Below are 15,395 nucleotides of genomic sequence, written 5' to 3' on the forward strand. Positions count from 1 at the left end.
CCTGAAATTAGCATAAAAAAGGACATATACAACATATTCTCACCTTAACATGACAGCCACTGAATTTAAAGGAATAGTTTACCCAAAAAATGAAAATTTGATGATAATTTACTCATCCTCTGGCCATCAAAGCAGTATCAGAGTTTCTTTCTTCATCAAAACAGAATATAATTTTTTAGGATTTCATTTCAGGCCTTCTTCTTTAAACAATGCAAGTGAAAGTACTCCATTTGACAGTCCAAAATGTATATTTAAGGTGCATCAAAATAATCCACACGACTCCAGTCGACAAATAAAAGTTCTTCTGAACCCAAACAATAGATCATTTTTAGAAACAAAACAATACTTATATACTTTAACTACAAATGTTCACGGTTATTATGTTTTTTAAAAATGTGTCCTCTCTGACAAAACCATTGGGAAAAAAATACATTAATTCTTCTCAGATTTTCATCTTTAGGCAGGTGAAAGTGAACATTTACAATGACAGTAAAACATGTTTTTAAATTGTCATGGCTCATGTAAAAAAAACACATTATAGTTTTGACATTTCTAACTTTACGCAGATAACAAAAAAGCAGCAGTGATCACAAAGTGCATGACATCATCTTTATAACCTGATATGTGATTGTATTTCAGCAAAACTACAATGACAACATTGTCAAATTATCTTTCTTCATAAGGATGCCATACACAATACCCAGAAGAATGTTTGATTATATTTTTTTATTCAAGTAAAATTATGACATTGTACTCACTGTTTTGGGAGAAACTGATGAAAGAGTCGAAACAGTTGGTGGCCTTATGAATCCATGCACCAAAGGTGTGGATGTTGCAGTGTTTTCGTAACTTTGAAAACAAAATTTTCATTTTACACCGCAGCTGCTGTTAGCTACATGAGCTAAATACTAAATTACATTAACACCAACATATACATATAAACAAATCAAACTATGTATTTACCTGTCCAAAAGAAAAACAGCAAGCATGGCGTCATTTTTCAGACACTTTGAGTCCCGCAGTTTCCTCCAGCGTGGAAAAGCAACGTAAATGTTAATTCTGCTTTTAGCGCGCTTTTGATCCAGACGTGTTTTCGTTGTAGAAGTTTCTAACACACTCTTTCTTTTGTTTCGTTTTACTGGTGGTTCAGGAGGAACATTAGCTAGCTGCGGTTCGCCTTCCATTTTCGCGCTCGCTCTGATGACGTGTAAATATCTGCGCGAACAAGTTGCGCGGCGGTATGCAAATATAGATTGACAGACAGGAAGGACATCCTATCATTACATTCGGAGCAAATGCAATTATTGGTCGTTCATTTTTTTTGTTTTTTTGTCTATGTATATATATATTTTTTTTACATTTAGACCACTTAAATTATTGATTGTTATCAGGATGTGAAGAGACTTTAAACCAGTATAACAAAAATGTTTCTGGAAAAGACTGCACACCCTAGCTTTAAACGAGGAAGCCTGAAATGAAATCCTAAAAATCTTAAATTCTGTTTTGATGAAGAAAGAAACTCTTTTCTTCTTCTCTAAACTTCTTTTCTGAAATTGTTTTACGTTCCGCCCACAATGAATTTACCATGATTTTACTACAGTAACATATTTTAACCATGATATTTGAAATGACACCATAGGATCTGTAATAATACAGGAAAATGAAAACGGTGGTAATAAAAATCACAATTTTGTGGTTATTAAGGTTTTACTGTGGTAGTTTAACTATGGTATTTATAGTAAAACAATAGTAACCACATGATTTATCATGGTTAATCTATAGTAAAACACACTGGAGACAATAAATCATACTGTAGTAAAAACATGTTTTTTATTTTGGTCTGAAACATGGTTTTATTAAAGTAATTTTGTAGGCTGTAGGAATCATAGTTTTGGTGGAAACAAAGGTTTTACTATAGTAAATATGAGGGTTGTTTTAGTTTTTTGGTGGAAACTATGGTTTGGATACAGTATAATATGTTACCATGATTCTACTATAGATTAATTAACTACCATGGATAGTCTTGTGGTTACTAAAGTTTTACTAGAAATACGATGGTTAATCTACAACAGTAATCACAGTTAAACTGTGGTAATTGCAGTAAAATCATAATAATGACAAAATTATATATTTTTTTACATATAGTTTTAGTTTCCCTGTATTACTGTGGTTTCACTCCGGATATCATGGTTAAAATAGGGTTACTGCTGTGAGTTATCTGTTTATCGTGTCTATACCCTGTCTGGATATTACTCACCTGCTTTTTGCCACTCTGCTCAACTGGATTTACTCACAATGTTTACATCACTGTTTCAGTCATCTGTTCAATAAACCCTGCAACTGAGTTCATATCTCTGCCTCCGTGAGTCTCTCTGTGACACCTATTAACTTTAAAATTAAAGCGGGTGTGTGTCAACAGAGCAGCGACATTCACTGACGCACTACAGCTGCACATGCATTTTATAAATGTACTTATTAAACACAGCCTTTTGTGATTCACAGAGCTATCGCACGTCTTCAATCCGATCCAGGTATCAGATCGGTGCATCCCTAGCTGGTACACAGTACTGTATATCATGAAAATTTAAAAAATGCCATAACCATCATTCATCCTCATTATTAAATGCTTGGTTAAGCCTCCTTTTGCACCTATTACAGCCACCAGTCTTTTTGGATGATTCTCTATCAATTTTGCACATCGTGATGGAGCAATATCAGCCCATTCCTCAAAATCACTCAATCTCTACTTAATCTCTAGTTGGGGATCGGTGATAGAAAGCAATTTTGAGGTCTCTACACCAATTAGAGGTCAGGACCTTGACTGGGCCACTCAAGGATATCCATTTTCTTCTTTTTAAGCCACTCTAGTGTTGCTCTGTCTTTGTGCGCTGGGTCATTATCCTGCTGAAACACAAACCTCTTCCCAGTTTTACACTTTCTGGCAGAGGAAAGTAGGTTCTTATCCAAAAATATCAGTGCATTTGGCAGCATTCATCAACCAGTCAATCTTCACAAGCCTGCCAGTTCATGCTGATGAAAAGCTCCACCTTAAACATGATGCTGCCACCAGCGTGTTCCACTGTGGGGATGGTGTTGTGTGGCTGATGTGTTAAGTCGACTTTGCGCCACACATACAGTTTAGTGTTTCAGCCAGACAATTCCACTTTATTCTCATCAGATCACACGACCTTCTGCTACATCTTGTATCTTCCAAGTTAATTATTACAAAGTCATTATAGGCAAGCATGGGTTTTGTCCAGCCGAGGCTTCCTCCTAGCCACTCTCCCATACAGCCCCTTTCAAAATAGAAGAAAAAAATAGTATTGGACTTTTTTATTATTTGTCATGAGACACAATACTGTGTATCAGGTGGGGGGGGGGTCTAACTTTAATATATTCTACATTTTGAATCTGACAAAAACTACTCTGAAAACTTTTTACAAAGCACTGTTTATTAGTTTTGTATTTTATTAGTCTGCATCCTGGATTTAAAATAATACAATTACAGGTTCAACACAAGTTAAAGGAATAGTTAAAAAAACTCTCATGATTGACTCACATTTAAGCCATTCTAGATGTGTACATCTTTCCTTCCTCAAAAGAACCGAAATGAAGATTTTTATAAGCACATTTCAGCTCTGTATGTCCATTCAATGCAAGTGAATGGGTGCCAGCTGTATGACGGTCCAAAAGTCATATTTAGGTAGGATAAAAGTAACCCACACGACTACAGTAGAGTCATCAATCAATTCTTCTGAAGTAAATCGATAGATTTGTGTAAAAAATAAAACAAAAATTAACTTAAAATAAAGCATGAACTTTGTTTACAAGAGGAACAAATGTCACACAAGAGTCGGGTCATTTCAAACAGAATCCCAGTGCACGCCCCTCCCGGGGAAAGAGGGGGGGGGGGGGTGTACATCATGCCGGGGGCTCCCCTGCCTGAGAGAACGAGGGAGGAATGTGGCAGGGCGGAGGGCGGAGCCGGGTCGTGATCATACACACCCGGTCCCTTATCAGACTAATCAAGCCTCTGAGAAGGATAAAGGTCGACTACCCTGCCACAGACTGTAAAACAATGATTTAAAGGAGACCTATTATGCCCCTTTTTACAGGGTGTCATACAAGTCTCAGGTGTCCCCAGAATGTGTCTGAAGTTTCAGCTCAAAATACCCCACGGATCATTTATTATACCATGTTGTAAATGCCTCTTTTTGGGTGGAATCAAAAACACGCTGTTTTCATGTGTGTCTCTTTAAATGCAAATGAGCTGCTACTCTCCGCCCCTGTCATAGCTCTGGTGAATACAATCAGAGACAATGCTAACTTTTGCTGCATTAGCCGTGGAATCAGCTGACAAGCACATTCAGAAAGGCAATTTGCAAACATTCACAAAATATAACGTGCGATACATCTTCAGGATATAAAGCTGGAACACAAACAGTTGTTTCTGATCATGCTTGAGAATCACATTTTTTGAAAATCCTGCTTTATATTCACACTCATTCACAAAGCAGTCCGGTGTAAAATGATTTGCACAAACATACACACATTTTTGTATGTTTTGTGGCATATTTGCTTCAAAAACAAAACTTGTCCACCGCTTCTTCAGTGGCTCTGATGCCGGGAGTACATGAAGACTCTTATGTTCACCTTTACAGCCAACAACAGAACACTTATGATGCTTACGAAGCCGAGACTGTGTGTAGATCACTCACGGGTGGATCTATGACAATAGGGTGGAGTCCGCCACCAGTCGTGGGCGGGGCCTGCCCTAAAGTGATGTCACTTTAGAGCAGAAATGAAAAGAGTTCATTTTGACACACATTTTGATTTATAGAAATATAAGAACGAGGAGTGGGTGGACTTTTAACATTGTAGGGGGGTTGTGTGTTGTTTTTTGTTGTAATCAACTTTTTGCCACAAATGGAAACAAACAAAAACTTCAGCACATTGCTTTTGCAAAGATTCACATTTAGTTACCTGCGTGAAGTTGGCCCCCCACCCAACGCAAAACTTCGGCAAAATAGTCTCTATCGTTTGTGCTTCATTTGTGCTGGTTTGTGCTTTAAAATTTTTCGTTTGTGCTGCTTTGGTTTTTTAGATATTAAAAGAATATTTATAGGTCATTCTGAGGTCACTCAGCCCCCCGCATGCTCCAAATTCACCCCAAATAGTCTCGTTTGTTTGTGCTGGTTTGTGCCGCTAAAAGTTTCGTTTGTGCTGCTTCGGATTTTTTTATATTAGACATTGAATTATAGGCGATGACGTCACCAGCCCCCCCACATGCTCTAAATTCACCCAAAATAGTCTCAATCGTTTGTGCTTCGTTTGTGCTGGTTTGTGCTGTAAAAAGTTTTGTTTGTGCTGCTTCGGATTTTTTTATATTAGACATTGAATTATAGGCGATGATGTCACCAGCCCCCCCACATGCTCTAAATTCACCCAAAATAGTCTCAATCGTTTGTGCTTCGTTTGTGCTGGTTTGTGCCAGTAAAAGTTTTGTTTTTGCAAATGTCTTTTTTTAACAATACAGTTAAAGTAAGAAGGAAAGATCCAAATGGAAAACCAAATCACTAAATAGACGCATTCACTTAACTGTTACCTATCCACTGTTCGTTTTCAACTTGTAACAGACACAGCGGATCACAGGATTTGCGGAATGTAACACAAACTCCAAGGTAAGTGTTTTAACTTGTCACTGTATTTAGTTATGTGAATGACAGTAGTAATATTAACATTGTAATAAATATAGGCACAGTAATTTGTTTGCTGGAGCTCTGTGTTTATACGCACATAGGCTGTGTGTGTGTGTGTGTGTGTGTGTGTGTGTGTGTGTGTGTGTGTGTGTGTGTGTGTGTGTGTGTGTGCAGGTCAAACCCATGGGCTTGTAATTACCAACACACTGTTCCAGCATCGGCGCATCCACACAACATCATGGATGCATGCCGGGTCCAAGCAAGAACATCTGCTGGACTACATAGTGACTGAACAGCGGATGCGGGCCCATGTCCTTGACACCAGGACCTACCATGGAGCTGATCTGCCCACTGACCATCGACTTGTCATCTGTAAGATGCGCCTGCCATTCTTCCACTCCGGTGGTGGATGTAAACCCAGGACCCCTTTCAAACCCATAGTGGCCTGGTCTAGGCTAGCTGATGAAAGTTGCAAGCGAGAATTTCAGCATCGCTTGCAGCTGGGGTTGGCATCATCCCCCACTCCTCTGGATGTCGAGGGGAAATGGGCGAGGTTTAGGGCTGTGGCTCATGTAACTGCAATGGCAGTTTTGGGCACACGGTCCAGACCTCCTCAGAAACCCTGGCTGACGGAGGAGGTGTTCAGGCTGGCTGAGAAAAAGCGACAGGCCCACTCTCATCATCAACAGCATCCCACGTCAGAGAATGAGGAGGCTTACCGCAGCCTTCGCTCGGAGGTTCGGAGAGCCGTGAGGCGCTGCAAGGATGGTTGGTGGTCACGGGTTGCTGAGGAGATGGAGTCTGCCTCGGTGGCTCGCGATCATAAATCGCTCTTTAATTCCATCAAAAAGGTTACTTGCAGTGCCACACCTATTACCATCATTAGGGGAAAAAACGGTGATCCAATCTCCGACCCCCAGAAACAGGTTTGCAGATTTGCTGAGCATTTCTGTGAGGTCCTGGGGGAGGGGAAGTCCCTGAGCCTGGAAAACATTGTGGGACAAAGTGGGGATGACCCTGCTGGGGCTGCGGTGCCACAAATAATGGAGGAAGAAGTTGCTCCCTGTGGGTGGCTGGCTGAGGTGCCATCTTTGGAGGAAGTACTGAAGGCGATCCGGAGCCTGAGACCAGGAAAGGCACCGGGCAGAGATGATCTCCCCAGTGAAATGCTGAGGGAGGGTGGTGTTTGTGCACAGACTGCCCTACATGACATCATAACAACAGTCTGGACCACTGGGCGGGTTCACGTAGGATTGGAAGGATGCCCTGGTGGTCCCTCTCTTTAAAAAGGGGGACCGCTCAGATTGTAATAACTATAGGGGCATCTCACTCCTCAGTGTGCCAGGAAAGGTCCTGGCAAGGATTATTCAACATCGCCTTGCCAGGCACGCTGAGGAGAGACTTGCTGAGAACCAAGTGTGGTTTCAGGAAGGGGCGGTCTTGCACGGATGCCATATTCTCTGTCCGTCTGCTACAGCAGAGGTGTAGGGAATTCCAGAAAGACCTACATCTCTGCTTTATTGACCTGGTCAAGGCCTATGATACCATCAGTAGGCCTGGGCTCTGGGTTGTTCTTCGTGCTTTCGGAGTCCCAGACCCACTGCTCACGATCATTAAGGACCTTCATGATGGTGAGCGGGCCCGGGTAAAACTACGTGGTCAGGAGTCGGAGCCATTCCCTGTTCACCTGGGAGTGCGACATGGATGTCCTCTGGCTCCCACATTATTTAATATCTATTTCGACCGTGTGGTTCGTGAAGCCTTCGATGGCTGTACTGGAGGAATTTCCATCTGGTATAGATATAATGGGAGGTTGATCGACGCCCGTGTGCGGTCAAGGGATGGCTCCCTATTGGTCAACCACATTATGTATGCTGATGATCTGGTAATTGCTGCTCACTCAGAGGAGAAATTGGGGGCGCTGCTGATGAACCTGGAGCTTGCCACCAAGAGATGGGGCCTTACCATCAGCCCAAACAAAACAAAGCACCTTCCTAGGTATTATGTACCATCAGACACTCCACCCCCACAGCTCCCAATTGGTGATGGGGCAGTTGTGGAGAGAGTGGAGTGTTTTCCATACCTGGCAAGTGTGCTTATGACCAGCTCCGGTTTTACAGCAGAGGTCTCACTCCGATTCAGTCGAGCGGCATTATCTTTTCATCGGTTGCATAACGCTGTGTGGAAGCTACCCGGTTTGTTGCTCCGCACGAAGCTTCAGGTATTCTCGGCCAAGGTCATTCCCTCCCTTCTCTATGCTTGCGAAACGTGGACCCCCCTAATGGAACATCATCGCCGATTAGAAACATTTAGGCTGGCCTGCCTAAGATCCATCCTGGGTTTAACCAGGCTGGATTGTGTGAGGAGCAAATCTTTGAAAGATGTGGACAAAGTCCCATCGGTGAGCTCCTACGGCAGGCAAGGTTGCGTTGGCTGGGTCATGTAGCCCGCATGCCTGGCCACCGCATGCCTAAACAGTTTCTGTTCGGCCGGATAGAGGGGCTAAGCGAGCAGCACGGGCTGGAGAAGAGATGGAGTGATGTGGTACAGGAGGATGTGGAGCTGAGTGGACTTGCCAATGACTGGTACCAGCGGTGTCAAGATCGGCCTCTTTGGAGGAGGCTTGTGAAGGACACTGCTGGCCAGTTGGAGGCAGTCGCCCTCCAACAACAACGGAGGGCAGAGGAGCGACGCTCACAACAACGAGCAGAGTGCAGGGTGGCTAAAGCACAGCAAGTTGGCACGGTAGGGGGCACAGGTGGTGCATCAGCCAGTCATCTCAGTCATTCGACCCATGTCACCTGTTGGATCTGTCCCGTGACCTCCTGCCAGCGGGCGTTCGACACTTCACGTGGCCTTAATGTGCACATAGCCTGGCACAAGCGTTGTGGTGACGTCATCGCCACTTAGTGGCGAATGGCGGTTGTTGTTGTTGTTGTTGTTGTGCAGGTCAAAAGTTTGGAAACATTACGATTTTAAAATTTCTTTGAAAGAAGTCTTCTAATCTCACAAAGGCTGTATTTATTTGATAATAGATACAGTAAAAACAGCAATGTTGTGAAACAATACACGTTATAATAGCTTTTTTTTTTTAAACTCCATCTTCAATGTCACATGATCCTTCAGAAATCATATTATATATAAATATTACTTACCACAAACCTTTTAATGGTTGTGTATCCCCAAAAAAAAAAAGCAGCACAACTGTTTTCAACTGATAATAATAATAATGAATTATTCTTGAGCAGCAAATCTGCATATTAGAATGATTTCTGAAGAATCACGTGAAACTGAAGACTAAAGTAATGCTGACAATTCGGCTTTGATCACAGGAATAAATTAGTTTACTATATATTCAGATAGAATACAACTATTTTACATTGGAATAATCCATCCATCCATCCATCCATCCATCCATCGTCAACCGCTTATCCTGTGTACAGGGTCACGGGGGGCTGGAGCCTATCCCAGCTAACATTGGGCGAAAGGCGGGGGACACCCTGGACAGGTCGCCAGTCCATCGCAGGGCATTGGAATAATATTTTACAATATTACTTTTTTACTGTATTTTTGATCAAATAAATGCAGCCTTGGTGAACATTAAAAAATCGTAATGATTTCAAACTTTTTGCTAGTATATATATGTATGTGTTTATATACTATATATATATCAATCTTCTTTCACATTGTCTTTATGGGGTATTGTTTGAATAATTTTGAGGAAAATAATGAATTTAATCAATTTTGGAGTAAGGCTGTAACATAACAAAATGTGGAAAAAGTGAAGCGCTGTGAATACTTTCAGGATGCACTGTATATGTGTGTGTATGTATGTGGAAACTCGTGACTCAATGAATTAAGCCAAAATAATTTTACTTTTGAATTAAATTACTGCGTACTATCAAACATCCATTAACACAAATAATGGACCTTTAAAAACATAAAATTAAAAACACTTAATACTGACAAGCCACTATCTGTCTTCAAACCAAACCAGAATAACAGACTTGAGAGCAAACAACATCAAGCCTGACTTCCTGAAAAGCAGATACTACTTCTCCAAACAGGAGTAGGAAAACAAGGGTGTGTGGCATATAACAGAAATATTTGTATTTGTGAAATTAAATTTAAACCATGCAATCAGTCTTTTGTGTATAATACAGCATGTGGGCATATTTAGTTTTTTTCTGACACTCCTGTCACTCCACTTCTCAGGTCGTCATACATCTCCCAGACACATGGAGACCTCCTGCAGTAGGCCACATAATGTCCAAGAGCATCCTGGGTCTTCTTGTCGATAACTAGAGCTTCCTGGGTTAAGCCTCCTTTGAAAGCAGTGATTGCCCTTAAAGTAAATCTCTCTCCTTGTAGCATCAGATTGGAGGGAAATTCACACAAAGGAAATTCTGTGGAGTTGTTTCCCAGGTCAGTGCCAATCCACAGAACTTCTCCCAGACTGTAACTGTGAGAAACTTTCCCTGCACAGAGCACTTTTCCTGAGGTATCTGTCTTGAATGCAGAGGGACACTGTGAGGGACTTTGTATTGGCCTGAGGCAGGGGGATTCCGGAAGGGTAAGGCCTTCTTCCACTGCGGTCTGAAGATGAGCCATGCCAGAAGCCTGCAGTATATAGTATATTTTAATATTCTAGTATGTTTTTATATATCATTCAATATTTTAGTAGGTTTTTATATATCAAAATACTTATATGAGTTTCCAGGCCTTTGAGTGAGCCAGGAGAGAGCATATGAGGTTACTAAAAGTGTTGATACTGCAGAGAACACAAAGAATGGTATATAACCTTGAAAAACAAGTGTATTTCTTCAAAAACAAAAAGTGTTTCTGTTAATCAATAGTACACTGATGAGAATCCTTGGTGTGCTGGCATGTATCTTTTCAAAGATACTTTTAATCAGTTATATGAATGGTGTCTTGTTTTAATAAGCTAAATGTATTATAATTTTGCAGCTGGTGTGTTCTTTCAAATAACAATGTGTATGAACAAACAAGGCTGCCCATTGAGAGAATGTGCTGAAAATGCAGGAAAAAGATAAAAAGTATTTGATGGAGACATGGCTGTATGCAGATGTTTCTAGGAGTTGATGTACTCTGTCCATGAACTGTAACATGAGGTCAAGTTATGAGAGGCTACCAAAGATATATGTTTCTTTTTCTTTTTAATAGATAGACAGGGATCTCCCACCAATATTTAATTAACAAAGGACGTAGAAATTATTGGTGGGAAAGAGACAAGGCAGTGACCTCATGCGTCAGAGACAGTGGGTAACAAGATAACAAAAAAGGTATATAACTGAGAACTTAGAAAAATTAGTCAGGACAGACAGCTGGCTGGACTCATGTTTGTTGGTGTTCAATAAACTACAACTTTGGCATCTGGAACTCAAGACTCCGAGAGGTTTCTTACAACTTAGAGAGATTCATCACGATATTCCACGACAAGTACAGCAACAGAAGTACAAATAAATGGAACTTCCCAGGTGACTTGTGTGCTGAGACCACAATAAGGAACAAAATAAGGTTTTGTTAAGGAAACACATGCACGTTTTGTCTTTGACTTTTCAATGATCATGGAGATGTGGCACTGTGCATCGATTTGGAGAGCACCAGTCTTCAATCAGACAGCTTCAAATATTTCACAGAGCAGCTCTGCCCTCTGTGTGTAAGCCTGTGCATTCAGACCCTTTGTGGTGATGGATTTCACTAGCTTGAGGAGGTTGTTGGAATCCTCACCGCAAACAATATTTTCAAAAGTGACACTATCGCAGAAAGCACAGCATAAGCATTGACAAAAAGCATCAAATGCACATGTGTTCAGTACAGAGATACTTGATTTCCTGAGTTTAACAGGCTGTTGATTATTTCCATTTTTCAACAGGTCCACTCACAGTCTTTTCCCCCTCACAGATGGATCAGCATGGAGCCATTCAGGACAAGGAGAGAGGTATGAATTCCTCTTCCTCTTTTTGGGTGGAACTGCTAGGCCTCTCCAGTTTTCAACCGCATCTTCATCTGTTGGATGGATGTTTGTGACATTGTCAGATTTCCCAGAACAGGAAGCATCCATTTCTGGTTTCCCATCTACACTGCAAGTTGTGGTGGGTAGTGGATTGGCTCCTGTGATGATCACTGTTGCAACAGCTGCATCGTCTTCATCTTTTTCCTCACCTTTTTGTTTTGCAGAACAAATTCGCATGTTGCCTTCAATGGACAGATGTCGAGCAATGAATCGATCCACCCGAATAGGCAAGTTTTCATGCTTGAAAAGTCCATGTTTTATGTTTTTGAACTCTGCTTCAACATTGGCTGAACTTGCGGTGATGTTGGTGCTTCGAAAGTGAGGGGTCATTACCCCTGTCCAGAGTGGTAAGTAACTTGCAAGCCAGATTATATTGGGAATAATCTCAGGGAGGAAGTGCATATTATCATGATCCCCATGAGCTACAGCAAGTGACCTGCTCTCCTCACATATGTCTGTTACCCACTGTCGTAGGTCTGTCTGTGTTTGGTCACATGGATCCACTTCCAGGTCATCACCCTCTACATCTGGAATGATGACACACTCTTCTGCAATTCGGGCTTTCAGGTATTTCTTGCACCTTTCTGATATGAGGGGGGCTCCAGAACTGTCATTGCCCTCTGCTTCGCTGAGAGCCACAACAGTAATACTGCGTAGTAGCTCTTTTGCATCATCCATGGAATGTGACATGAGAAGCTGTGCCATTGACCTCACAAAGAAATCTTTAATGCGATGTGGTTTTTTCTTCAAGCAGTCCCACTGGCAGATCATCTTGATGCAGTGTGCAACATCAACCCGAACAAAACAAGGTGGCACTTTTGCTGATTTTTTACTGAGTAAGACAGCACAACACTCATTGATGTAGGTCTTTAGATCAGGATGAGGAGTAAAAGCCTTGACCAGAGCTCCGAGCAAAGCCAGCGAAAAGTCACTCACAACCTCTTTTGGAGTTGGTGCACCTGCGCGTATCCATTCTGTCAGCCAATGTGCTATTGCATTAACATCGTGTCTCTCTGACAGCATTTTCACCACTGGGACACTTGAGTTCTCATCCCCTGCCAGAACGCCCTGATATAAAAATATATGGCCAGACTTGCCATTTGGTCTCTGTAGTTTCCTCACTACTGAGCCAGTTGCATCAAAACTCACAGTGGGGTTAGTAGATGTTTTTGATATAGACTTGTAAATATACATTTGTGTTTGACTCCAATAATGACAGAAAAACTTGTCCAGTCCAATGTCTTTAATGCTACCACTGTGCGGTGCACTGTATTTTAACATCTGCAGGGACACAATGGGATCCTTGTCGCCTAATTCTAAATCATTTCTCTCTCGCTTTGCTTTGTGCAGGGTGGCCAAATTAGGCAGATGACTTGGCTCAGGATCTCCAAAATCCATCAGCTTTGTTGCCTCTGATGCCCTCCATACATGGGGTTCCATTCTACCCTCACACAGTTCTTTGGCTATCTGCACACGCAAGTTACCAGACATCGCGACGCTTGGAACAGCCAGTGTGCAGGGAGTCATCAGTGTTTTTAATTAAACACTTTAGCACCATTGGGCTGTTAATTTCAGGCTCTCTGTCACATTTTATGTGAATGTGGCCACGACACTCTTTACAGTTGCCTCTGATTTCTATGTATTTCTCCGTGGCTGATGGATAGACCTTGGCTCTTTTAAAGAAAAATGTGCAGGGGCATTTCACTTCTTGCCAAATGTGATTATTTATCAAATGTGTCCAGATGCCAGGCTTCAAAATTGTGTATTCCTTTTTTGTGTTTTAGAGAACTTTTTGTTGTATTTGACCATTTCAGGCATGAATTCAATCCATTTCTGAAATGGAACTTCAATATCAAAAGTCCAACAATCTTTAGGTCTGGGTGAAAGGGACCCTGGCTCAAAATCAGTGTCATCACTACTGCCATTTGTTTCATGATCACATTCATGAGTAAACCCTAAAGCAGTCCAGATGTTGTGTCTATTTAATTTAACAAAGGTGTATAGAGCCTTTGCAGTAATCTTGTTTTCTAGCTGCTTACTAAGCTCTGTCCAGATGCTCTGATTAGGAGTAGCTATGTTGCCATTTTGGACTATGGCCTCTTGATGAACATAGGACTGTGAAAATGGAATCTCTGTCAACTGCTGGTTTCTTGGGCATCTGGCATAAGCAAAACATGATTACCCACTTAAATAAAAAATACAAATTGTTTTCATGTATTGCTGTATTTGTCTGAATATAAGGATAATATAATATAGTATTAATATATAAGGATAATGTATCTTATATTAGGACCAATATGGTAATGTTGACCCCTAGATGCACAATGTAGTAAAAAAAACTAACATGGGTCACATGTAAAACTAATTAGCATGTATTAGTATTAGAAATGAGTTTTCTGATCAATAAACATTGACAATCTTAGCTCTCTTGAATGTTGTACCATTATTCTTGAAGTTAACAAATGATATTGTAACTGACAGTGTTTAAACATTGTACTTACATTGGCCAGAAATTTGATTTAGTAACGACGTTTTTAGTTTGATTTATGTCGACTTTTTCTCTACTTGCTCTACACTAATTTCCACAAGAGCATCTTGAACAGAAGTGTCACTTGCGCCTAGTGGTGGCAGTGAAGTGTAGCAGATGATACTCCATGTAAATAAATAAAAAGTTCAATCTGGAAACACCAGTGAATGAAGTAAAGATTGTTTATTGAAAAATTGTTTATTGAAGAAATGCTGTGATGATTAGTCTGGACAGAAATTCTACTGAAGTGTGTTCACATTGAGGAGATTTGCGCTTTTGTTCTCGTGCCCAGAGCTGAGTGAAAGTGAGTGACAAAGTCCGACAGACACCAGATGAATATTGAGCTGCTGCTGTCTGAACAACAATACGGGTTTTAATAAACACCATAGCGACTACAAAAACATTGATAAGGAGTTGTTGTTGTATTAAAACATCTTCATCCAACATTTTGGCAAGACACTGAATTAACAAACCCGCACTGCTCATAAATCGTAAGGACTACACACAAAACTAGATAGACCTATTTTAGAAATATATAATAAAGTAGCCTAATATATAGTAATCAGAATGATGTCCTGGAATATTGCGATGAATCTCTCTAAGTTGAAGAAAACTCTCAGAGTCTTGAGTTCCAGATGCCAAAGTTGCAGTTTATTGAGAATCAACAAACATGAGTCCAGTCAGCTGTCTGTCCTGACTCTATTCCCTTAAGGTCCCAGTTATATACCTTATGTTATCGTTCTTCTTCTTATCTCTGTCCAATGGGATATCTACCCCTGTCCTCATCCTTCACCACCAATATGTTTTAGTTCTTACTTTAGGTAAATATTGGTGGAAAAGTCCCCCTCTTTCTATTTTTTTAAAAACATCATATATGAAAGAACATACATCAGCAAAAATGTACATCGGCCATACAGCTGGTGGGTCTAACGCCACTTATTCTTACACATACAACACTTAAGGTGACCTTTGAACATATGTTTTATCATTAACACTGATTGAAAATACAATACTCTTCACTTGAGGTGACCCCGTTTGAGCACATACTGCAACACTAGCACATTGTCAGAGCAAAAAGAGAACACAAGAAATATGAACTATATAACATCTAAAAATGATTATTCTACCATCT

General features: G+C 40.9%; 1 protein-coding gene across 1 annotated transcript in view; it reads right to left on the reverse strand.

Annotated features, from left to right (window-relative positions):
• Positions 1 to 15,395, reverse strand: part of LOC127618946 (uncharacterized) — a 647,429-nt gene that overhangs the window by 307,117 nt on the left and 324,917 nt on the right. Inside the window, 1 exon segment of the mRNA XM_052091648.1 lies at positions 11,623 to 13,203. Coding sequence (XP_051947608.1) covers positions 11,623 to 13,203 — 1,581 coding nt within the window.

The sequence above is a fragment of the Xyrauchen texanus genome, chromosome 25 (assembly GCF_025860055.1).
Source record: "Xyrauchen texanus isolate HMW12.3.18 chromosome 25, RBS_HiC_50CHRs, whole genome shotgun sequence".
NCBI classification, from domain to species: domain Eukaryota; kingdom Metazoa; phylum Chordata; class Actinopteri; order Cypriniformes; family Catostomidae; genus Xyrauchen; species Xyrauchen texanus.